Source organism: Brachionichthys hirsutus, chromosome 10, assembly GCF_040956055.1.
Source record: "Brachionichthys hirsutus isolate HB-005 chromosome 10, CSIRO-AGI_Bhir_v1, whole genome shotgun sequence".
NCBI lineage: Eukaryota > Metazoa > Chordata > Actinopteri > Lophiiformes > Brachionichthyidae > Brachionichthys > Brachionichthys hirsutus.
Genome location: NC_090906.1, coordinates 6,500,052 through 6,524,669, shown reverse-complemented (window position 1 = coordinate 6,524,669; position 24,618 = coordinate 6,500,052). Strand labels below are relative to the sequence as shown.

The 24,618-nt window shown below is 43.6% G+C and overlaps 1 protein-coding gene across 1 annotated transcript in view; it reads right to left on the bottom strand.

The window, feature by feature from the left end:
* The window catches only part of LOC137900463 (protocadherin Fat 3), a 52,935-nt gene that overhangs the window by 14,249 nt on the left and 14,068 nt on the right, over positions 1-24,618 (bottom strand). Inside the window, exons 6-42 of the mRNA XM_068744554.1 lie at positions 23,950-24,011; positions 22,561-22,875; positions 22,162-22,372; positions 20,911-20,982; positions 18,773-18,909; positions 18,035-18,310; positions 17,090-17,300; positions 16,721-16,935; positions 16,363-16,521; positions 16,129-16,250; positions 15,828-16,010; positions 15,573-15,687; positions 15,186-15,467; positions 14,438-14,788; positions 14,184-14,357; positions 13,565-14,095; positions 12,238-12,602; positions 11,806-11,959; positions 11,097-11,204; positions 10,774-10,957; positions 10,267-10,487; positions 9,407-9,859; positions 8,957-9,091; positions 8,418-8,811; positions 7,375-7,571; positions 6,143-6,296; positions 5,821-6,054; positions 5,439-5,617; positions 3,479-3,692; positions 3,182-3,396; positions 2,949-3,086; positions 2,619-2,762; positions 2,340-2,537; positions 1,580-1,857; positions 925-1,487; positions 325-456; positions 2-159 (exon numbers count right to left, since the gene is read on the bottom strand). Coding sequence (XP_068600655.1) covers positions 2-159; positions 325-456; positions 925-1,487; positions 1,580-1,857; positions 2,340-2,537; positions 2,619-2,762; positions 2,949-3,086; positions 3,182-3,396; positions 3,479-3,692; positions 5,439-5,617; positions 5,821-6,054; positions 6,143-6,296; positions 7,375-7,571; positions 8,418-8,811; positions 8,957-9,091; positions 9,407-9,859; positions 10,267-10,487; positions 10,774-10,957; positions 11,097-11,204; positions 11,806-11,959; positions 12,238-12,602; positions 13,565-14,095; positions 14,184-14,357; positions 14,438-14,788; positions 15,186-15,467; positions 15,573-15,687; positions 15,828-16,010; positions 16,129-16,250; positions 16,363-16,521; positions 16,721-16,935; positions 17,090-17,300; positions 18,035-18,310; positions 18,773-18,909; positions 20,911-20,982; positions 22,162-22,372; positions 22,561-22,875; positions 23,950-24,011 — 8,234 coding nt within the window. The remainder of the gene's footprint in view (position 1; positions 160-324; positions 457-924; positions 1,488-1,579; positions 1,858-2,339; positions 2,538-2,618; positions 2,763-2,948; positions 3,087-3,181; positions 3,397-3,478; positions 3,693-5,438; positions 5,618-5,820; positions 6,055-6,142; positions 6,297-7,374; positions 7,572-8,417; positions 8,812-8,956; positions 9,092-9,406; positions 9,860-10,266; positions 10,488-10,773; positions 10,958-11,096; positions 11,205-11,805; positions 11,960-12,237; positions 12,603-13,564; positions 14,096-14,183; positions 14,358-14,437; positions 14,789-15,185; positions 15,468-15,572; positions 15,688-15,827; positions 16,011-16,128; positions 16,251-16,362; positions 16,522-16,720; positions 16,936-17,089; positions 17,301-18,034; positions 18,311-18,772; positions 18,910-20,910; positions 20,983-22,161; positions 22,373-22,560; positions 22,876-23,949; positions 24,012-24,618) is intronic.

The window sequence follows — 24,618 nt, the reverse complement described above, 5'->3', positions numbered from 1 at the left end:
CCTTGAGCATGGTGCAGGGGTTAACCCGCGTGAACATAATGACTCCTCTTCTCTGAAGTGTCCTGATTTTCAGGCCAAGTCTCATCTCTCCACTCTGGCCACTCTCTGTCACTTTGTACTTGATGTAGCTGTTTCCAGAGAAACTCAGAGATGTTTGTCCTAAATATTTACCAAAAACAGAAATGGAGGAATGCAATTTCAGTGGGATATTGAAACGAGACTTAAATATATGATCAAATCCCTGCGACGAGGTTATCTGCGTCCCAACCTCACTCAGATATACAGAAATGGCTCAACTTCAAGTACAAGAATCAAATCATATACCTTCACATTCATTTAGTCTCTCAGGCTGACACTGGCAGATAGATGGCGCTGTCGGACCAGAACGGACACATTGCATATCTGCTGGACAGGACTGACCTTCACAAAGCTCCACCGGAGTAGGGCATTTCCCTCCTGTTTGGAAAACACATAATTATACAATTATTGCATTGGGATGTCAGATTATGATCCGTCTTCATATGAATAATTATTTTACTCTTATTCGGTTCTTTAATATATCCTCCTAAAACCCAGCCCGCCAGTTAGCATGTCCTCTGTAATGGACAAATGTCCACTACAGAGGACATGCTAACTGGCTGGGTCTCAGGAGGATATGCATGCACCTGTCATCTGTTTCTCCTCAGATAGAAGATGTTATGTTTCACCTGATCTTCAAGGTTTATTCAAATGAGCCGGAAAAAACTAACTCTACAGATGTAGATGTAGTAAAATACCTCAAAATTTAGGTTTTCACTGATTTCTTCATCACCAGACCAATGTGGGATGCACATTGACAATCAGATGTGAGTGGCATTTATGGCATTATACATGTGACCTGGGTTTAGTTAAGTTCAAAGTACGGATGAAGCAACAGTTTCTCACCGGGGCAGGTGCAGATCTCTGTAGGGCTGAACCGTGGCGAAACCAAACTGACCCTCTCCGTGCCGTAAGTGACAGGAGGACCGCCCTCCATCTTCAGTATCGGTTCACACACCTTCTCTCCACACTCCAGCTCTCCAGAACAAGAGCCGCTCACCACCACAGCGCCGGCCATAATACCTCGAATCTGGCCTCGCCCTGCTGCTTCCTCCAGCTTTGCAGTTAGCTCTTGCTGTGAGTAGAACCCTCCTATCTGTCCGCTGCCTGATGCATCTGGTCTCTCCATGGCCAGAAGCAAGTCCACATCAGCTGTCCCCATTACTGGCTGTACGCTCAGTATGTGGAGGGGATCCTGATGTCCGGTGGACCCTTTCCAGCCGACCAGTCCCCTTAGCATTAGTTTGATCTCGTTGAAGTATCGGGCAAGCAAATCCTCCGGGGACAGGGAACTGAAACGCAGGGTCAAGGCGCTACGCAGCAGCACATCTGTCACCTGCTCAACCTGAACTGACACATCGGCTATTACAGCGAAACGGCCATCACTCACTGTGGCATTCATCTGGTATCTAGCATGAGAAGACAAGAAAATGTGCCTTGTGAAAAAATAAAGCGTTGTTTCCACAGTAATCAGCTTTTAGGCTTAAGGTGTTGTATTTACCTGCCAGGCTCCAGGCCCGGAAGAGCCTCTACGCTGCCATCTTGCCTGTTTATTTTAAGCATGGTCATGGCTTGAGGCTTCTGGGTAAATGACAGCACGTCACTGGGGTCACGGTCAGTGGCATAGATCCGACCAATTGGGCCACCTGGGAAGGTGTCTGTTGTCATGACAACAAAGACTTCCAAGGGGGAGACGGCAGGTTTGTACTGACTGTTCCCGATAACCCTTACAAATATCCAGGAGGAAGACGTAAGTCTTGGTTTACCAGAGTCACCCGCCTAAGAAGTAAAAACAAAGTTGGTGTAAGATGTACAAAAAGTTAGATAAAAGAAGGAAAGATAAGACTCCACTGGAACAAAAGATTCAAGGATATTGATTTAACTGGAAATAAAATAATAATAAATGCATTGACTTGAAGCAGACCGGCTGGACTGTGGAGGGGTACTCGCCTGTCAAAGAAAATATAAGGCATTCAACAAAATCATTCTACAGAAGCAGGCACTGCTATATTGCAGCCCTGAAATTAGTCTCCCAGCTCCCTATATTGGGAGAAAAATGAAACAAATGTGTCTTCTTGGCGGATTAAGGCACCCTTGTGGTAGATAACACATGATAAAGTACCCTCTATGGTGGACCAATACACAGACAAACATGATTCAGTGCTCTTCCGCTGTAAACGGCATGATAAAGTGGATACGATTCCTGCCGTTATCAGCTTGTTCACCTCTGGCCTGAAAAAAAAAGAGAAGAAAATGCTAACCTGGATTTCTAGAGTGAACTCTCTGGAGGATTCTGGGTCAAATGCACGGTTAGACCTCAGAGCGCCAGTCTGGTCCAGAGAGAAGAAATGCCCCTCATTTCCTGACATGATGGAAAATTCAAATGGCTGCCCATTTCTTGAAGAGTCTTGATCACTGACTGACAGCTTCAGCAGGATGGTGCCGGCAGGTTGGTTTAGCTGCAAGTACAGAGAGAGAGAAAGAGGAAATGGGATGCCCAGTAGAGCAAGAAAAGCGCTAACATAAGCAAATGCTATTACCTGTACAATGGCAGTGGAGTTCGGAGGAGTGAATATGGGAGGGTTGTCGTTAACATCAGAGATGTCGATGTTTAAGGTGACAGTGGAGGACATGGCCGGAGAGCCGCTGTCGAAGGCCTGCACTGACAAGGAGTACCTGGATACCTTGGTGGAACAAAAGGAGGTGCAAATACGTTTGATCAGGCAGCATAGAAAACACTCCGACATAATATGAGACTGCCTTGTGCTGACCTTGAGCAGACTTTGTATGAAACACTATGCCTTGCCGGTGCTCATGAAGCAGAAAATTACCACTGATAGGAGATATAATTCGTCAAGATGCAGCCTTACCAGCTCCCTGTCGAGACGCTTATTGACTTTGAGCAGTCCTGTGACAGGGTCAATCCAAAAGTGGTTGGAACGGTCACCTCTCAGAATTGAGTAGGTGATCCGCCCGTTCACCCGGCTGTCCAAGTCTTCGGCGGAAACCTATAGATAGAACAAATAGGAAATGAATGAGGGGATGAATAAAGGATAAAGGCAGTCATAGATCGATATAAAACCAAATTAAGATGAACTGTTACCCTGGTGATTGTCTGCCCAACAGAAGCATCCTCGCTGACTAGAACATTGTAGAAGTCCTGGCTGAATGCAGGAGCATTGTCATTGACATCCATAAGTTCAATGGTGACCATTGTGGCAGTGCTAAGAGGAGGGTCTCCGCTGTCCCAGGCCTCAATGGTGAGGTAGTAGTCTTTACACACCTCAAAGTCCAAATCATCAGCGACAGAAATAGAGCCTAAAACACAAACATAATACATTTGATATGGATTAACTTCAATGCAATCCAACGTCTGGCAATTGAAGGACCATCTGCTCACCCAGGTTTCTGTCCACAGAGAACTTTCCTAACTCATTGCCGGACCGGATGCGGTAGGCGATTTCAGCATTGGCTCCAATGTCCACGCTCGTCGCCAACACTCTTAGGATCTCGGTTCCCACGGCGACATCCTCAGGGACAGTAACGGTGTAGTCTCGCCTCTGGAAGACTGGCGCATTGTCATTTACATCCAGTACCATAATGGTCAAATCAACCTGAAGAAGTCACAAGAGACTGGGCTAAACAAGAATCCCCAGTAATTCATTTGTCTGTGCTGCTCCAGGCTATGAGAGTTCCATCACCATGAACAGCGGGGTCGTCATAAATTATTGGGGTCAAAAGACAATAAAAGCTTCAATAACAAGATAGTGGGCATTGACGAAACAAAAAAAAGCTGTTGTGAAGCCTGAGAATTCCTTCACCAACAGAGATTTGTGCCATTATTGAGTAAGAAAAAGCTGTTCTATGCTTTATGGGATCTGAGTTGACAATTCTGCCTTCAAGACACTGCCATTTGTCTATTATTTAGACTGAGGGTGCTCTAAGCCACAAAACTGTGATGTTTTAAAAAATATAACACTTAGCCTTTATTGCTTTCCTGGAAGGAAAAGGTTATTCAAAGCTGCTAGATTGCATTGCTTGAATATAATTGAATTTCGTCAATTTATAATGCCTCTTTAACGGTTGATTTAGGAAAGATTGATTGCAAAAAGTAATAGCACAACAGCTTGTAGCTTTATTGTAACTGCAGGTTTAGAAGCAAAGAGCATGTTATTTGCCCCCCCATATGTATGTATATGTGAGATGAATTTTAAAAACATGTTGTTGTTTTTTGTACGCAACTGCCATGCCTGACCTGACATTTCCCTGGGATTTATTCTCAGGTTATTTACCTGACAGTCGTAGAATGACCTAAAAAGCAAAAACCTGGAAGGTGTCTGCTTGTCATTTTTTTCCTCTACACTATCATAGTATGTCACCATCACCCTCCTGCCAATTGTACAGTTCCATGGAGACATATCTTCATTAAATCCACTGCCAGTCAGTACTTGATCTGATCTCCTCAGTAAACATGTTTTTACTCATTGGCTTCTCTTAGCCATGGTTTCATGCATCTGCTAATGCATAGATAACTAATATTTGATTTAATGTTCATCCAATTATTCTTTATGCGCTTAATCTTTGCAGGGTCGAGCGGGGGGGGGGGGGGGGGGGGGGGGAGGTTGGAGCCAATCTCAGATGACATTGGGTGAGAGTTATGCAGGTTAAGCCATATGCAGGTTTATCGCAGGTCTGACTCATAGAGACAGTAAACAAGCATTGAGACTCAACTAATGCCGGCGGCCAATTTAGAGTCACTATTTCAACTGTGTGACGTGACATGCCTTTGGACCGTGGGAGGAAGCTGGACCACCGACAGGGAATCCCTGAAGACATGGGGGGAGAACAGGCTAACCCAAGCATCAAATGCCCCCAATTGCAGGATCCAATCCTCAAAACTATGTCTAAATCAAAATGACCCTGTTTCATTTAACCTTTTTTTTCCATCTTTGTTGTATTCACGTTTTTTTAGTTGTGCTTTGCTTCAATTGTAGCTAAACTGACAGTATAGTTCAGTTTCAGCAGAGTCCATAGCTACAACCCCCCTTCTCCACAGAGCACCGTTCGCCTGTTTATTCTAAAAATATGATTAATATTGATATTGTCCAGTGCTTTAAGTAGGCCGGTACGCAGCACCGAGCGCACACTACGTCACATCTTGCAGAGACTTCATTACCCATACTGCCCTGTGCTTTACGAGACAAGCGCGCATGCGTCGTTCAATCCTGTGGGCTCCAAATAACTCACATGCCAAGTTTGAAGAAGATCAGATTAGCAGTTTTCAAACTAAAACTACAGTCAGACAGACGAATTGAGATTCCCAGGTCTGACGTAAAACAGTCAAGCTGGATAACACCAACCTGTGAGGACAGCGCCCCCTGCTGCCCAGCTTGGTCGGTAGCCTGGACACAAAGTTGGTAGGCATCTCGGCTCTCTCTGTCCAGAGGTCTTTCCAAAGTTACCGTCCCAGACAGAGGGTCAATGGAAAAGAATCCCATGAATGAATCCAGCAGAGAATAAACCACTGTACGGTTTACACCTGGGGAAGGACACAGTCAGAAAAACAGGAATCGAGCTTGTGTAGGAAAGGAAACTACTAACAAAAAAATCCTGAAGCATTGTTTCTCTCAAACAATTCAGAGATTTAAATGCTAACATCGTGGACTGAGTCTATCAATGAAGGTAGCAGTGTGCTTCTTTAGCCTAGCTTGAATTGTTACACAATCACATCGCAGAGCTAACCTTCATCAGAATCGCTGGCTTGCAGCCGGGTTAGTAGCGCCTTAGGGGCTGCATTCTCAAACACACTAGCCAGGTAATGAGTGGAGGAGAAAGAGGGGGCGTTGTCATTCACATCCAACAATTTGAGAGAAATGTCAGCGCGACAGAAAAGGCCGCCTCCATCAGTTGCCTGGGCGATGAGTTTGTAGGTGGGTGTTAGTTCTCTGTCCAGGACAGCCGCCGTACGCAGCTCACCTGAGGACACACAATTACAGAGATGCATAAAGACACTTAATGAATGGTGCATATATATAAGCAAAGGATAATTATTAACTGAATGTACCAGTGTTTGCATCCATGTAGAAATCTTCAACCCCGATGCCAAACAGTGAATATTGAATCTCAGCGCTGGAGCCTGAGTCAGCGTCTGTCGCAGCCACTGTCAGGATGCCCTTATTAGTGGGAATGTCCTCAGGAAACGAGGCACTATACACCGCCTGACAAAACACAAACACTCACACGCATAAACAAATATACATGCCCAGAGTGAAAATATACAGTGGGAAAAACACACACATCAAAAACTACATTCCATCATTGGGTACTGCATCCATTATTTCTACTGATAGAACGAGCGCAGCTGAGTTAAGTGCCTTTTTCTGACCCTATCTCCATTGCCACCGGCGACTGCCACTACAAATGAGGTGTGTGACCTCAATATTTCATCGAGTACAGATGAGCAAAATGGGAAGACGAAAGTAGGATGTCCACTTAGTGCAGCATAGTCCAGGTTCCAGCTCAAAGGTAAAAAGTTACTACTTTTTAAAGTGTTAAGTGTCATACTACCCATATGACTAATACCACTATAGGTTTAATAATATGTAAATAAATAGTTAGTTATAAATAATTTTTATTATTATAATATAAGACTGATGATTACTATTCTGCCTCCAACAATAACATATACTACAGTAACAGAACTGGCATGTACTTTACAGACATTAATACTGTTACTATATTGCTAACATTAGACAACTTTTTTTTTCTAGCCTTTTGATTCCGTTATGTAATTTCAGAATAACTGCTTTGTCATTGCACCAATGTGACTAGCAAGAACAAACAGAATATAGAGGAGAGCAGGAAGACAGGGAGGACTAATATCAAAGAGAATTAGCGTGTTTAGAGACAGATTTTTTTTTTAAGTCATTATATGAATTTGAATATGGAAGATTCCTAAATGGAAAGGGGTATTTTTCCCTTTCCCCCTGATTTTCCACTCAAAAACAAGCTTCTGACCAAGTATTATCGTTAGGATGACTCTGACTGCGGACAGGTGGGAATTAGCATAAAGCTAAAGTGACAGCTTTTTTCAGATGCTGTATTTATTTTCTTCTAAATTCTATGCATATTTAAAAGCTCTTTGTTTGGGGTATTTTCAAACTGATATCGCACTACACACTTTTTCATAACGTAAAAGGCAGAAAGCGCATTCACTGAGAAAAACAGAGATTAAAATGTGTCTTTTGTCTGTTGCTTTGCATGCTTTTGATGAACGCATCTTCCTGTTCCCCTGACCTGGTTGCAAATGGGACTGTTGTCATTGGCATCCATGACAGCAACATCCACCGCAGTGTGGGCGACATACAGGCCGTCAGTGGCTGTGATGTTGAGCTGATACCAGGCCTGCTGCTCTCGATCTAGCGGGCCGCTCACATAGACCTTACACTCTCCCTGCACCAGGGCGAGACCAAACACACCCCTTGGGTTTCCACCTGGAGATTACACACAAGAAGATACAAATGACAACACTGCACAGCAATGCAAGTTGTTGCGATGCATTGCAATGCTCTTTTTCATTCACAGTGCGTAAGTGCCAGCTTTGTACCCATTAACACCCTCATGCACACAAATACCAACGATGCCGGAACCCATTGGCACAATCAATAAACATCTATCATCATAATTGCCAGTCTGGGGGTGTAGCGGCAATGACCTTTCAAAGTTTTGCCCTTTTATTACAATGTTTTCATTAAGCTAATCAGTCCTTTAAATGCCAGAACACAAGGTCAAAATATATCGCCCCTAGTGATTATCAGGCAATATTTATTGAATGAAAAATATCCTGCTCAGTGTCAAGGTGAAAGGCCTTAAAGAGCTTTTTATTAGTACAATATGTCTTAATAGCACCACTTACATTTATTATTTTTAAACGCCATCTAATATATTCTTACTTCAGGTTATGTTTGTGCTCATTTCTTTGTCAGAGTGCTTTGCTAGTTTGAAATATTTTAACAAGAAACTTTTCCAGTTAAATTGATATTATTGTTTATAGTTACGCTTTGTTTCCTATTTGAAAATCAAAAAATATTGTGCAGGGATACTATATTTCCTTAGAAATGCTTTGCCATATATTGCAGGCCTTCTAATATTAAAATGAAAGCAAAATAAATAAATAAAAACCTTCTGTCATGTTTGACATTTGAGTCTACATAAAAAAAAAAAACAAGTCTGACCTTCAATAATAGCTCTACCAGATTAGATTGCATCGATTAAAACACATTATGCAACACAACCTCATGTCACTGCACCAGGGATAACTCTTCTCTGTGTTTCCTCACCAGTGATGTGAAAGTTGATGAGACGGTTCTGATCCGTGCCGTCTCGATCTTTGGTTTTCAGGACGGCCACCACCTCGCCGAGGGGATCGCTCTCCTTCACTGCACCCCGGTACAGCTCCCTCTCAAACTGCGGTGGGTTGTCATTAACGTCCGACACAGTGATGGTCACCACTGTGGTGGAGGAGAGAGACTGTGTCTCCCCCAGGTCCGAGGCTATTACCTCAAAGCTGTAGCTGGAGCAGGCCTCATGGTCCATCTGACTCACTGTGGTGATCCAGCCCGTTTTACTGTCAATAGCAACAATGGACCTCGAAGTGATGGGACCATCGAAGAGGCGAGCATCTTTCGTCAAGTCCAAGTTATAGGTGAGCAGCGGCCCGAGACTGTAATTGATCTGCAATTTCAAAATAGATCAATCAAATAAAGCAGTTTTTAAAAGCATCAGAAATACTCTAAAATGTAGAAACAATAAAAAGAAAAAAACATGTTTGCAGCAAACCACACACACACAAGATACACACTTCAGAGTTGTCACAAACCTGCCCGTTAGAGCCCCAATCTGGATCAAGAGCACGCACTTGGACCACTCGTGTCCCAACCGGCATGCCCTCCATCACAGTGGCTACATAGGTGTTAGTTTCAAATGCTGGCTTGTTGTCATTCACATCTAGGATCTGCAAAATGACAGAAATATTTCCTGAATCTGCCCGGGAAAGTCATGCATTCTGAAACTACAATGCAGCAGGACATTAACAGCTACATGGTCATTAAATATATTCACATTTTGACATTTTAGATCATCTCCAGTAACCATTTTAACAGATTTGCATCTTATTTGATTTGCAAATTACTTTGCAATCTTTACACAAAGGCACAGCTTGCATAAAATATAGCTGCCATGTGGTTTACTTGGCCTGATTTGACACATTATTTTGTTGAAATACAGGAAACATTTTATTTCAATGAAATGTCCACGTATGTTCGCCAACCTTAACCTCCAGGTCGACTGTAGAAATGGTTTCAATCAGATCTCTTCTTGTGGTTGCTGCGACCTTAAAGCGGAAGATGCTGACCTCTTCATAGTCTAGCGCCTTGGTCAGACAGATCAGACCAGTTTCCCTCTCCACCAGGAAAATGCCCCCCTGATTGCTGTCAATCGTCTCTCCTCCAACTATAGTGAAGAACCCAGTCTGTCCAGCACCCATGTACACAGAGCCCAGGACCGTCCCTACTGCTGTGTCCTCAGGGATGGTGAAGGAGTACTGAGGCTGGCTGAAGGAGGGAACGAAAGCATCTGCAGGGACGACGTGGATGAAGGCCGAGACCAGAGAGTGTTTGGCTGGAGAGCCGCAGTCTGTGGCTTTAACAAAGAATGACAGTACAGTCCCCTGCAGGTGGTCCACGGTGCTTTTGGTCATCATCCAACCACTGTCTGGTTCCACCTGGGACCATAAGAATCACAATGTTCTTTATGACCATGTATAGAGTTTACATTTATGCTTATTAGCTTGAGCGCTTCACTGTGGCCAAACGTTGTGTTTCCCTTTTGAACGGCAAAACGGCACGCAAAACTGATTCAATGCGATGAATGAATACGTATTTACAATTACCGGTATGTAAGACGACTGCAAATCCACTGAAATATGGCGGCGGTATCAGCATGTGCATATATAAATAAGGACTAACAAGCTGCCGTGGTTAAAATGATTCACAAGTGGTTAAAATCAATATTGATATTGATATTTGCTTCTTTTTCTTGAGGGAACTGAGGGCTCAGCCATGAAGTCTAAATATGCATCACAGAAGAGCAGTCTAGATTAGATACGTATAGCAAGCAGAAAGCACTGACCTCCAGCACATCAACTAGAGAGAGACGGGCCTCGCTGTAGAGGGAGTAGACGACCCTCCCGTTAGACCCAGCATCAGGGTCAGTGGCTTGGATCTGTGTGACCAGGGAACCTTTGGCAACGTTTGCTCTGATGCTCATACGGTACTCCACAGCGCCGAACCGAGGGGCGTTGTCATTCTCATCGACAAGAACCACTCGCACTGTGCAAAACGATGCACGGCCTGGAATATACAGTATGCATGAGCTCATCAAACGCACATATCACAGTTGCAATATTCTAATGGATGATAATACATGCTGCATTCACAATGTAAACATGCGTCCATCTTTAGGTTTGTGGGATTTTATATTCCAAAATCGTTGAGTGGTCACATCTACAGTGACCCGTTGTGTAGTGATGTGCACCAAACGTTTGACCTGGGCAGGAAGTCGTATTCTAGCTGAAATGAAGATGACTTCTGTTCGGGAATCAGTTTAAGTCACTCTGGTCAGTGTCAGACATAATACCTCCACCATCGAGGGCCATGACGGTCAGCACCATGTCCTTGTTGATGGGATTTTCTCTGTCTAATTTCTCAACAGTGGACAGGACTCCCTCTGCATCAATGGTGAACTTTGTTTTTCCCAGGTCATTGATGAAGGAGTAGGTGATCTGACCAAACAGGCCCGAGTCCTCGTCTGTTGCACGAACCTGAAAGTCCAAAGGGAGGCTCAGAAAGTCATGTCAAAATGGGTCATTGATAGGTACCGGTAATACATTACCACTCCTGTAGAAGAAGTCTCATTAAGTGTCCTGCTGTGAACAGTGACTGGCAGGAAAGAAAACTCACTTGAATGACCTTTGACCCTGGTGGGGAATTTTCTCGTACTTCAGCCACATAGAACCTCTGGCTGAATACGGGGCTGTACAGGTTCGCTCCCAGCACACGCACAATCACCTGGGGATCAACGTCATCCTTTAAATCCTCAGCCCGTCATAATCATCCTCATATTTGCTGACATTCTATTGATACCATCCCAATAAATAACACTGGCAGATTTGTCAAACATCATCACATCAACATGGCGTGTGGACGTTCACTGAGCGGACCAGAATTGTGACCAGGTGGTGATTGATGCTGCTGCTGCTGCGCGCACGCCATTTCTCTCTGATAAAACTACTGTTCAATGTTCAGAGATGATGTCAGAAAAAAGGGAGAAGCAAAAGATCAGAGTGGCATGTTACTGCTAAAACATTTAATGTGGGTTATCAGAGGTGTGAGTTACCAGACTCTGACTTGTAATTACCACTAAGAGACATTTATTTTCAGCTGGCAGCTCATCCACATAGTAAATCCGATGTGACATGAACAGACATTAACCTCCAGCCGAAGAGCTGCTTAGCAGTCAGTGGTAGAAAATGGGAGTTGAACTTGACAGCTTTGTGGAACAAATCCGAAAAAAAGATGTGCTAAAAAAAAGAAACTGTGCAGAAACTCTGCAAAGGGTATAAGCAAGCAAATTAGTTGACAGAACAAATTCACTGAGCTGTTGTCTCACCTGAGCAGCATTGGTGAAGACGCCATCGGACACAGACACATTGAGATGATACGAGACTTTCATGCCTTGTCGCCTCTTATTAGACAGTCTGATCACCCCTGTGTCTGACTCCATCATAAAAGTCATTCTCTCGTTCCCAGAGAGAATGCCGTACCTAAAGGCAAACAAAAGTTGATCGTCTTTAGTTTTGCTCACAAATTCTGGAAACACAAGTAACTTTTAGAGAAGTACTGACAAAAAAAAAAACATTTGACAAAATTGTGAAATTATTGTTTTTTTAATTCACAAATAAAAAGTGAAAACAAAATTGCATGGTAAGGTAATTTATTTTCCTGAACATAATGGAAATTTATCTAGGTTAGGGTGGGAACAATGGTTCAAAATTCAAATTAGAAATAAAAATTAAAATGGTAATCGTGTTTTTCTTCTCACCTCAGTCTGTGAGCGTCACAGATGTCAGCGTCTGATGCCTGAACACAAGTCACAAAGTGCCCCCGGGGAGCCAGCTCGCTCACAAAGGCCTCATACAATGTCTGGCTGAAATCAGGCGGGCTGTCGTTTGTGTCAGTGACGGTCACAGTGACGCGAGCATCACTGCCGAGAGCAGGATCTCCGCTATCTACTGCCCGAACGATGAAGTTGTAGCGCTGGGTGAGCTCATAGTCAAGCAGATGTGCCGTGGAAATCAGTCCACTGTTATCGTCAATTTGAAAGTAGTCTGAGCTGTTGTAGACGTCAGATAAGATCTGGTAACGCACATCTGCATTCTTCCCTGAATCTCGGTCCTGGGCAAAAACCTACAAAGTGAACGAGATCATGCATTTTTCAAGAGGATGGTCTGATTTGTCGCTTTAGCTACACTCTGCTCATAGAATCCAAACGAGAAAAAGAATTCTAGGCATTCACTGAGACCATTTAAAAGGCATCATCTTAAGTTACATTATAACATTTTCAAGCATCAATCCTGACAATTACTTTCGCTCAAAACTATGTCATTTTTATCACACAAAGGTCAGATTTAATTCACCCTTTTTCTACTGTGCTGTGAATTAATTAACGTAATCTGATTGAATTTAATTCATGCACAATCTTGTGTGTTTTTTTTCCAATTAGTGCATGCAAAGATAATGAGTTCTACACTCAATGATGCATTTATTTACCGGCAAATGTTTAGTAAGTCCTTAATAATAACTTACATGATAGAAAACCTTCCACTAAATGTGAACATTTGCATTTAACTTGTATAATAATAATAATAGATGGACATTATACATGTTGATGTTGATAAACCAGACACCCATCCTATTAAATTAGTTTGAACTCAAATATAAGTACATTTCTATTGTACGGATTACCATTGAGCAGCTCAAGTGTACATAAGGCATAATACAGATTTCTCATTCCTGCTGAATTCAAAATCTAGCAAAATATACCCGAACATTTTTTTGAACAAGTGGCTAAACAAATAAAATATTGCAATACTCCAATACACCAATTCTCTGGTATTATAATATTGTCTTTGGCGAACCTGTTCGTCAGTGCAATAGGAAAACTGGTCTATGAGGTAAGAAAAAAAGGTCAAGAGATTCCACTGGGAAATTATTCTAGGAATGTCACACTATCTTATCATGAATAAATTATTTGCCATCCAATATTCACCCACAACTCTGAGGAAGGGAGTCACAACTGTAAACAATCATTCGGAACAAGTAAACATTGGACTGATTCAATAAACAAAGGGACACACGCACACACTCACCTGTAACACAGCTGTACCGATCATGGAGTTCTCAGCCAGCACAGATGAGTATGAGACGTTCAGGAACACTGGTGGGTTGTCGTTCACATCCAGCACAACAATCTCTACATCGACCTCAGACTTGGCCCCAGTTAGCGTATCTGTGGCCTTCACTGTCAACCGGTAGTACTGCACAGTCTCGTGATCTAATGGGTAAATCACGCTGAGGATTCCTGTGTCAAAACCGATGTCAAACTGGAAGGAAGGGTCTCCATTCACAATGGCGAAGACGACACTCTGGCCTTCGGGGCTGCTGGCCTTGATGCATAGGACAGAGGTGGAGACGGCCACATCCTCTCTCACGGTGACGCCGTAGAAGGGCTTGTCAAACGCGGGCATGGCTTTGTTTACTACAGTGACAGGCAGCTCCACCTCACTGGACAGAGGGGGGAAGCCGCCATCAGTGGCCACGAGAACCAGCTTATGCTCTGCATTAGATAAGCCAGCCCCAAAGGCTCTCTTTAAGGTCAGCTCCCCCGTCACCGGGTTCACCTGGATGGAAAAGAACATGTGTTTGCTACTCCAGAGAATTTGATTAAAAAAAAAAAACTATTTAAGAGCAGGAAGTTGTAGATCTCACCTGGAAGTTCCTCTGCTGCTCTTTAAAACTATAAGTGACGTCTCCGTTCTGACCATAGTCCAGATCAGTGGCTGAGACCCTGAAAATAGTTGATCCCGGCTCCGCTTCCACCTGCACCGCAGCGTAGTACGGGAGGTTGGCAAACTGGGGAGCGTTGTCATTCACATCTTCCACCTGGAGAAAGGAAAGGTCTGTAGTGGCGCCTGAAAAATAGTCTTTCCTGCACACTTTTACACGCACATGTCCACACCCACCTGAACTTGTACAGTCACCCTGGCCACCTTCAGTATTTCATCTTCTCTGCTCACCTCCACCACCAACTCATAAATACTTTGTTCCTCTCGGTCAAATGGCACTCCGGTGGTGAGCACTGCCCCGCAGGTGGGCCGGATCACGAAGCGACCACCCGGGTTCAACAGGGTGTACTTCAGGGGCTCATTGAGGTGTTGGCCAACGGTGTTGACAACGGTCACTAAAGTGACAGCGGGCCTGTTCTCTGGGACCGAGGCCGAGTAGAGCGGAAGAGTGAAGAGAAGACCGCTTTCTACAGCTTCTCGGACAACTACTGTGACGAATGCAATGCTGGTGAAACGTCCATCCCAAACCTTAAAACAAAGAGAGGTCTGGTTACGCTTTTTTTAAATTTTATTAGAACTGACATACAGCAGGCTAACGCAGAGCACGTAACGCCCGAGGTTTGACGTGTAGACTTTTAGATGTTGAATGCACGGTACTTTTCTGTTGAAACAAAAGTTGAGTGGAACCATGGGCAGAAAAACCTGCATCGACAACACTGGCATATTCTGCAAGACACTGAACAAACGACTCTGCAAATACATGAATTTATGTCGCAACACAAATGATGTGACTCTTGCATCCTCCGTTTGGTCAGTGTATTTGCACAAGTTGAAAATTTCCCACGGGGGCAAGATATTCACTAAAGCCTTTCAGTGATGAGACTTCTTCTTCTAAGATGGTCATAAACCAAAGAAAATCTCTGACCTTCACATTAAACTGGTAACGGTCTTTATTGAGGTTCGGATTGATGACGGTCACAACTCCAGTGTATCGACCCACAGAGAAATCATCTATATTGGCGTTCAGCAGGGAGTAAACCAGCTGACGGGCGATTGAGCTGTCAGCTTTCACGGCAAGGTCCGAGGTCATATCAGGGTCGTAAGCCTCCACCCTGAGAACCTCAACTCCCACGTAGGTTGGCAGGAGGAGGACTGTCTCATAAGTGTCCTGTGATAACTTCGGAGGTGAGTCATTGATGTTTAGCACCTAAGACAGGAAAGACTCATGAAAACATGTCTACAAATAGGAGGTAAAGTAAGTCAGGAGGGTTTGTTAGATTACATAAAGCTGACTCATGTGTTGTGTTCTTACTTTTACAAGCACCTCTGCAGGGCTGTCAGCGCTCCGAGGAGGCTGACCACTGTCTCGAACATGAACCCGGAAGAGGAACTCGGAGAACGCCTCATAGTCCAGACTGGCAATGGTTCTGAAAGGTCAGAAACATTCCAGTGAATAGGAACCCATTCTTTGTTCCACAAAATGATAATTTGCAATATTTTTAGAAGCAGATGCATTGTGCATCCCCCAATAGTAATGCAGTCGGTGTGATTTCTACGTGTTGCATACCGAATCGATCCAGTCCCGGAGTCCACGCTGAAGAACATACGCGCAGTCTCTTCTAGGATCTGGAATGCTAACAAGGCATTGTGATTCTGGTCTCTATCAGTCGCCTGGATCACTAGAGGGCTACCATCATCTCCCAGGACAACACTATTGACTGGAGCGGCCTCACTGATTGTGCCGATGTAGCTGATCAGAAAAAAAAGAGGGCACAAAATAGGAGTCATAATTAAATCACCCCATGTTTTCCAAAATCAGCATGACTCAACAAAGGTCAACAGCAAAGACCATTGATGACCTTTGGTACCTGATTTGCTGAAAGACAGGCGGGCTATCATTGACATCCCCGATCTGAATGATGACAGTCGTGCTGGCTTCAACTCTGGCCATGCTCAGGGCATGAACCACTAGAAAGTAGGACGCTGTTTGCTGTCAAAGCACAGAAATCCAATGAGAACAAGCTTATCTGAAAATGAATGTGCTTATATTACATCAACACTGAGCTTTTTAAAAGCCTACTGCCTTAGACGGATTTACAAACCTCAAAGTCAAGCAGTTTACGTGTGCTGATCACGCCAGTGTGATGGTTGATGAAGAAGCAGTGGTCTTCGTTGCCTCTGGTGATGTCATATATGAGCGCTGAGCGGCTGAGAGCATTAACTGTGGTTACATGTGTTCCAACGGTGCTGTTCTCCATTATCTGTCAATGCAAAGGTGTTGACATTTTCCCTTTACTGAGCTGCTGCACAGTTCCTTTAGTTCATAAGTTAACCTACTGCATATCCGACTTATCACCCATCACTCCCTACAACTTTCCAATCTTTTTTTTATACTGCATATGCCCCTCCCTTACCAGAACTCCCCCACACATCTTTAAAGGCAGCCCTCTATCTCTTTACCTCAGCTTGATACTCCTTCTGTGAGAATTTGGGGCTGGAGTAGTCGGAGAGCACCAAGGAGATGCGAGCTGAGGCTGTGGCCGTTAATGGAGGAAATCCACAGTCTGTGACGCGCACAGTGAGCGTGTAATAGCCCACGGAGGAGAGGCCCAGGCCCCTGGCTATGAAGATAAGGCCCGTGGCATTATCAATTCCAAACAAACCACCTGTGTTACCTGAGGGCAGCAAAGACATTGTCACCCGTAAATAGAAAACCCAATTTGCTCGCTGCAAATAAAACATTGTAAAATCAGTCACATTTTTAACCACACTCAAAACACTCAAAACACAAGAAATACACTTTTTTTTTCTTTTCAGACAGCATCACACCTGCATCTATAGTATAGGTGAGTTGTCCGTTAACTCCGTTGTCTTTGTCTAGGGCCGTCACTTGTAGTACCGAAGTGCCTGTGGGAGAAGACTCGTAGGCCACAGCATCGTATACAGTGCTGGTGAAGTAGGGAGCGTTATCATTGGCATCCTCCACTGCCACAAGGACTCGAGCCAAGTCACGGTTAAATGGAAGCTCCTGGTCCTTGACCTGGAGTGAAAGGAGAGTTGAATATGAATAGGAATTATAGGAAGTGATAAATGGAAGAAGTAAGGTTTTAAACAAAGAGTATATTTTCAAAGAGACTGCTCCCTGCAGAAGTTGCCTTTCTACTTATATATAAGTGGATTCCTTAACTGTTTACAGATGCACCTAGAACTTGGCTCTATCCAGAAGTTTCCCTATAGAGATAACAGTGCTTACAAAAGAGCCAATATTTCATTTTGCACTGCCCAGATGCTTTCCAAAATGTTATTTGTTCCCATTCTTGACAAATCCATAATTTCCTGTATTCAATGGTTTATTTTTGGAACTTTACCAACTCTTGCGCCTTGTTACTTTGTAATGGGTTCTTTCTTGTTACATGCCAAATCCGTCTACTTTTAAATTTCATCAACATCTGATGGGAATGGTGGAAAAAATCCTTATCTTGCAAAAGAAAAGTGATTAAAAAAAAATTGATCTGTTCCTTTATCTGAACCCAATCCAAAATCTAATGGGCTTCTCTGCTGACGTCTACTCCACCCATCCACCACGTTTCATGAAAATCAATCGAGTAGTGTTTTCGTAATCCTGCTAACAAATAGATGAATACACTAATCAAACTTGAAACAGAGGTATTTCGCTAAGCAAACACAAGCGTAGCTTGGGAGTGACCACAGGGAACACGCACAGACTCATTTCAACGGCAAAAATACACACAGAAACAAACAGCTTGAACTCACCATAATAGTGAGGATGTGCTGCGTTCTGGCCTCGTAGTCCAACCTGTCTGCGGTGTAGACGGCACCGGTTCCAGGGCTGACCCGGAACAGCCTCATGCTGACTGGGTCCACACTGCCGTAGATGGAGAAGCTCAAACGGGCACGCTCATCCACGTCTGATGCGCTAACCCTCAATAGCTCCGTGTCAACCGGCACATCCTCCGAGACACTGACATCATAGGCCGGCTGTGAGAAGACTGGGGGGTTGTCGTTACTGTCTTGTATTCGGATGAACACCTGAGTGACAGAGAGGCCATAAGTGCAAACTGTTAAAAATAAATCAACCGTAGAACCGTGCTCGGGGAAATTAACCTTGGAGGCTTTGCAAAGAGCTCGTTTGGTGTTTGAGGATATACGATGCAGTCGTAGGCTGGGGTTGCCTCGAGTGTTTTTCACTTACAAAGTAGTTGCGGCTATATCTCTCTAAAATGTGTTTGAGTGTTTCCTAAAAAAAAAATCATCTGGGCAGGTTGTGTTTTCATATAAGCATGTGACCTTTAATTTAGCAAAATTCATCCTATTAATCCGATGGTAAAACATGAAAGAGCCCAAAAAATATCAAAGACAGAGCAGTGAAAAGCACATGTCATGGTGCGCAACAGATTATTTCAGAAAAATGGAGAAAACATCAACTAAAGAGGCAATAAGGATTTCCTTTGAAGTTGCTCTGCAGTGTAATAACACAAAGTGGGTCTCTACCTGTGCTGTTGCAAAGTTGGTCCCATCTGTCACTTGTACAGTCATGTTATACACAGACTGCACTTCAGCATCCAGAGGCTTGGCCACGACTAAAGTCCCCACCCCCACTTGAAGGTCAAACTGCATGTCGAAGCTCCCTGAAATCACACACACACACACACAGTCGACTGCCAGTTGTTTAGTATTCATGCCGCGTGCTAAACTCAGGTGCACTAACTTATTACTGTGTAATTGTTTTGGCTAGGTGCCCACATCTGGAGCTGGAGGGTCCGTGAAAGAAAATGAAGTGTAACGAAAAGGCACTGTGGCGCCGAACCGCTGGCAGCCTTAGAGCTGTTAACAGCCAGGCAAACATCTGTCTTATCACGTCAAAACACAACCCATCTCAGAGATCAAAAACCTGCAGCCCCCCCCCAGCAGCAGCAGTGATCGTACAGTTTAGAAGCTTAAATGTTTGATTAGGGCGAGGCAGAGAATTGATACGTCTTAGGTATTCAGTACCATGCTTCATCTCTTCCCAGCGTCTCTCTGGAGATATCTGGGAGTTCAAGCGCTTCTCAGCATATGAATAATGATTGGCCATTTTAATACATGACCACTGATGCATGTTGAGCAAAACATTCTTTTTGTTTTTTTTGTCGGTGGTGGTGGGTGGGGGGGGGGGGGGGGGGGGGGGGCTTGCAGGAATGGCTGGTCAATATTACACTGCCATCTCACAGCATCGAGAAAAGCAATCTTTAGCCTTTAAACGAAAAGCAATAGCTTTCGTTTCTTGTGCACCTCCAGAGAGCCTGAGATCAGGCTCGAGTATTTTTGGAAGTGCCAGTCTTTTACAAACAAACAATTCTACAGAATCTGAGCGGCTAAGTTGTAAAGGGAGTCAGGAGAAGACAATGTGCAGCAGTCATCAATAATGCACAACTTTGAAGCTGTTGAAGCTTGGCTGTAGTGGAAATTCTGTACCTTTTATAATAATTACTATATCATATCTGTGTTTGAGTGTAAGTCAAGTATTTTCTCGTGAAAGTGTTAAAGCCAGCTGTGAACTCGTTCGACCTTCGGCAAGTAAAAGCCATAAATCAGTCTCCTAATAGTTCTTTATTGGACTACTCCCTGGCTCATGCATCAAAAGATGGCACTTCCGTACAGTGACAGGAGATTCCAGGTGTACTTTGTTTAATGGCTCTATGGCCTCTGTTATGACAGCCTTCATTTGTTTTATTGTCACTGATGGGCGAGGGATGGGCCGAAGCTGCCCCGAATCTGATTGCACCTTCTTTCTCTAGTCGCTAACATTGAAAGCCTCTGGCGTCGCATGTCAGACAGCTGGATTAAAACTCTTAAGAGTCTGAAAGAGTTTCACAGTATTTTGGAAACGTACAGCAGCAGTGCTGTAGACCAGTTTTTATTATTATTTATTATCCTATTATAATCCCTCTGGCACATTCTGGGTCTGCCGTATGGTCTTCTCCCAGTGGGGCATGCTCAGAATACCTCCCTAGAGAGGCATCCAGGGAGTACCCTCTTCAAAGGATCACAGCGGCTCCACTCTGAGCCTTGAATGACTGACCGCCTCACCTATCCCGAAAGGTGAGCCCTGATCCTCTGCAGAGGTCGCTCATTTCAACCTAAATTATAAATGCACTGCTGTCCTTACACAAACTGTGTGACCATCATAGATGAGGGTCGCCTCTTTCCCCAAGATTCGGGAACGTTTCCATTTTGTCGTCTAAAGAAAAACTATGCTGGGTTTGTCTGCAACTGCCAAACGTTACATTATTTAAAACATGGTCTGACTGCAGAAGCATCACAATATATACTGGTATTTTATTAAAAACAGGAGCAGTCTCTCCGAGTTAAGCAATCTCCGGTTTGAGGTTTGATGTGTCACATCCCATCCTCATTTACTTTCCAAAGCAAAGGGCTGACCGAAACGCGTGAACCTAACCTGCCCGAGCAGAGATAAAATAAATGAATGCTGTTTGTGCGGCATCAGGAGAGTATTCGTTTTCAACCTCAGATCAATCAAAGCCATCTCTGGCTGAATAATGTCCGGCGACTCCATGCTACATTTTCTAGATTTATACACATCTGAGGAATAAGAGTAAAAGGTGTGGCAAAATTAGCTTTGAAAAGACCTGTTTCAAGTGAGCAGTTTCTCCCACATGCGTTCTGAGGAATGTAGAACATTTCTCTGGCGAGGCGTCCGCCTTGATGGTGGGAGAGAGAGAGAGAAAAAAAAGAGACATTAATATTTCGGCAGTCAGGGATATCCTTTTGATCACAGGGCTACATCATCTATACAGCAGTCTGTAAAACTCAACCTCTTAAAGGAGACATATTATGGAAAAACTCACTTTTCCCATGTTTCTACACTATTATGGTGGTTTTGGGTCACTACCAACCCAAAAACAGCAGAATAAACCATCCAGTGAATCCTGCATAGTTTGCGTAGTTTTGCAATCACCTATACTGAAACACGTCTGGCAGAAATCTCACCCCTGTGATGTCACAGAGGGCGAACGTGCACAAGATGTGGGTGCACATATATTTCATATGTGTCTGGGAACTGCAATACCTTGTCGAAAAAAAGTACAATATGTGATCTTTAATAATTTTCACAATAAGTTGTATTATTAAGAAGTGTAAATTGACTTTTCTTCAGAATATAAAATTCTTCAGTATAAAAAATTCGACTTTGGCAACATTCCATATCAATTCTTGAATTTTGAGCAAATGTTGTGAAATATTAATAAGTTTTTCCCCCGCTCAATTACTCCTCTCATATCAAAGTTAAAATCCATCCATATTCTTGTAGATAAGATGATCGCAATCGTCTAATCTATAGCATCTTATCCGTCTTGCGGGTCACGGGTCTGCTGGAGCCGACCCTCCTCTATTTCCTCATTTACAATATTTGTAAAATATTCACCATAAATCAGCCAACCTTCAAAAAGTAATTAAAACTGAAAAATATATAAAAGTTGCCATGTAAATATTGAGGAAAATCATGCAGCTTGAATTAACACACGCTTCATTTTTACAACTGCATGGTGTCAAAAAGGTCACTTTCAGTGCTGGCTGTGGCTTGTCTCTCAAATCCATTTTCATGATGGACCACCACGCACATGTCAGGTCAATTAAAGTCAAAATACTCCATCCTTAACGGGCCGTTTGATGGATTGCACTAACTCGTGTTCACAGAGCATTTTGAATTTAAATACCAGTTTCCGTTCTAATTTTAATTTGACAAAATACAAGAATAATGTCGGTCGACATTGTTATTTCTAATAGTTGTCAAAACCCTTTAGTGAATAATAATGAAAACAGATTCAGAGTACAGGTTGTCCTTTGGCCTGTCAGTTTGCAACACATGTAAATGCCCTTACCGATGACATTGAACCAAACAGGGGTGCTGGACTGGCTGACAGCGACGACTCCCACCGGCTGAGCTACAGCCGCCGTCTCCAAAACAGAGAAGTTGTAGTATCTCTGGGTGAACAGTAGGGGCAGAGGCGAAGGGACGGGTTTACGAATCCACTCGACGTGGAGCTTGACGGTGGACCATAACGGACGCTCACCAGCATCCTCCGCTTTTATCTAAGACAATGACATCAACAAACGACAAACTCAGCCAAGATGGTTGAGTGGATGGATGAAAGGGCCGCATTGAATACAAATTTAATTTCATTCAGATTGACACAGCAGATTTGTTTTCAAGTAGAAATCACTCAGCAATTAAGTAAAGATTTGAGCTATGAATGAAGAGCCTGGTCTATGAAACCCACGGTGAGGACATCGTAACTTCCCGCCGTCACCATCTTCTTCGACAACACCAAAGCAGTCCTGGGGTCGATGCTGAACTTTTCGCTGTCATTCCCATCAATGATGCTGTAAGTGATGTCGCCGTTGGCTCCGAGGTCCCGGTCGTAAGCGAACACCCGGTAGACCGGTTCTCCGCGCTTGTTGCGGTCTCGTTCAATCAGGCTGATGCGATACGTGACCTCCGGGAAGGTGGGCGGGTTGTCGTTCTCGTCCTCGACGTGGACTATGACCCACACGGTGGACTGGCGGGTTGTCACCGGGCCGTCTACAACCGCTACCTGAGAGTAGCAGACAAACGACAGCAGCACATGGCGAGTGGGCAGTGGATGTTTGTTCCTGCTTGTGTGGGATTCTATTTCTGTATATACTGTACATGTATTAAGGTATTTTCAATCTCCCCGCTGCCTGGTTGCTGCTGCCATGTGGGGCTGAGCTCGCAGGAAATCTTTGTATTATTGATCCCTGTCGAGGCAGAGGTCTGACCGCTGATCAATTGGATCAGATCAGGCTTCACATCATTACTGCCAGCCTGACTGCTCACCAGACTGTTAATTACTAACAGGCAGAATAGACTAACAGGTGGAACGTTGGGTGGCATTCCAACTGAAATCAAAGGACAGGACAGGAGCGAGTGATGAGGCAAACGGGCCGCGATTTTAAAGTCCTCGGAGGTGTTAAAATGTTAGCTGCAGTTTGAGGCAAGTTTTTTTGCTGATTTCATCTTATAGTGTGATCATACGTGGGCGTTCTTATCGAGGTCCGAGTTGTAATAAGCAGTGAAAAAGAGTTATTAAGTTTACAGAAGTCAATCGGCAAGAGAGGAACAAAACACAAAACTGTAATATTGTAGGTCATCTGTACGTTGTTGCAGTCAATTTTGCAGAAGGGCAAAGTGCTCCTAGATCCAAGCAGCATTTGATAAGATGTAAAGGAAAAAAAACAAAAACAGTCTGGGGGAAGTAGAAGTTTGCTGTGAAGTGAAGCCTCTCGGATTATCGGGCTCATCTGCATGCAGAGCAGCAGAGGCAACAGGAGCGGTAATCACAGAGCTATCTGTATGCCCACTGTCCATGCTTATCGAATGCTGGGCACACCGACTCCACTCCTCCCTGTTTCCGTCCTGAGCCGAGAAGATAACCAATGATGAATGATTACTTTGAGAAAATCCTAAACCTGAGGCCCAAAACTACGTACATTCATCACTGTTTATGGAGCCTTGAGGAGCTGCCAAGGTTGTCCTCTACCCTGGCTCTGTAAATAGTCAGGTGTGGCAGGTGGAAGGGCCAGATAAATAATAATAATAATAATAATAATAATATGAAGCCATAAACAATGTTCATGATTTTCTGTACCTCCAAGAAATGTGCTGCCTGTTGCTCCCTGTCCAGTTTCCTTGTGGTTGTCGTAATTAGCCCTAAAATGTAAGAGAGCAATGTTGGAGAGCAAAAAAACACAACATTGTTATTAAAATGCTTATGTTGCAGCGGATTTATTGTGAATACAACTTTTACAAAATAGCAGGACTGCGTGGAATGATAACTTTCCTTCTGGATTACTCAATGGATTATTTTCACAATTAACCAGATAATCATTTTGTCTAGAAAATGTCAAGTCAAAGGGATAAAATGCTCATCGCAACTTCCCAGATCCCAAAGCAGCATTCTCAAATGGATTATTATCTCCAGCCAACCAGCTCAATAGACAAAGACTCTTTATTTACTGTCACACATGAGAAAAGACAATGAGAGAAAAAGAAAAGCAGCAAATCCTCACATTTATAATCCTGAAACCAACATGTGTTTGGCATTTTAATGTCTTTAGCATTTAGGGGCAAGCCAGTTTCTAAATAAAAGCATGAAACACGTGCAAACAACAAGTTCATATAGTCTTCTGTGGCTGAGGGTCATTCATGTGGACCAATTATTACCAGGGCAGAGAGAAAAAAGCAATGCTATTGATATTAGCTTTGACTGAACCGGCTCATTCAGATGACGGTTACACACTTTGACAATTGGAGATCA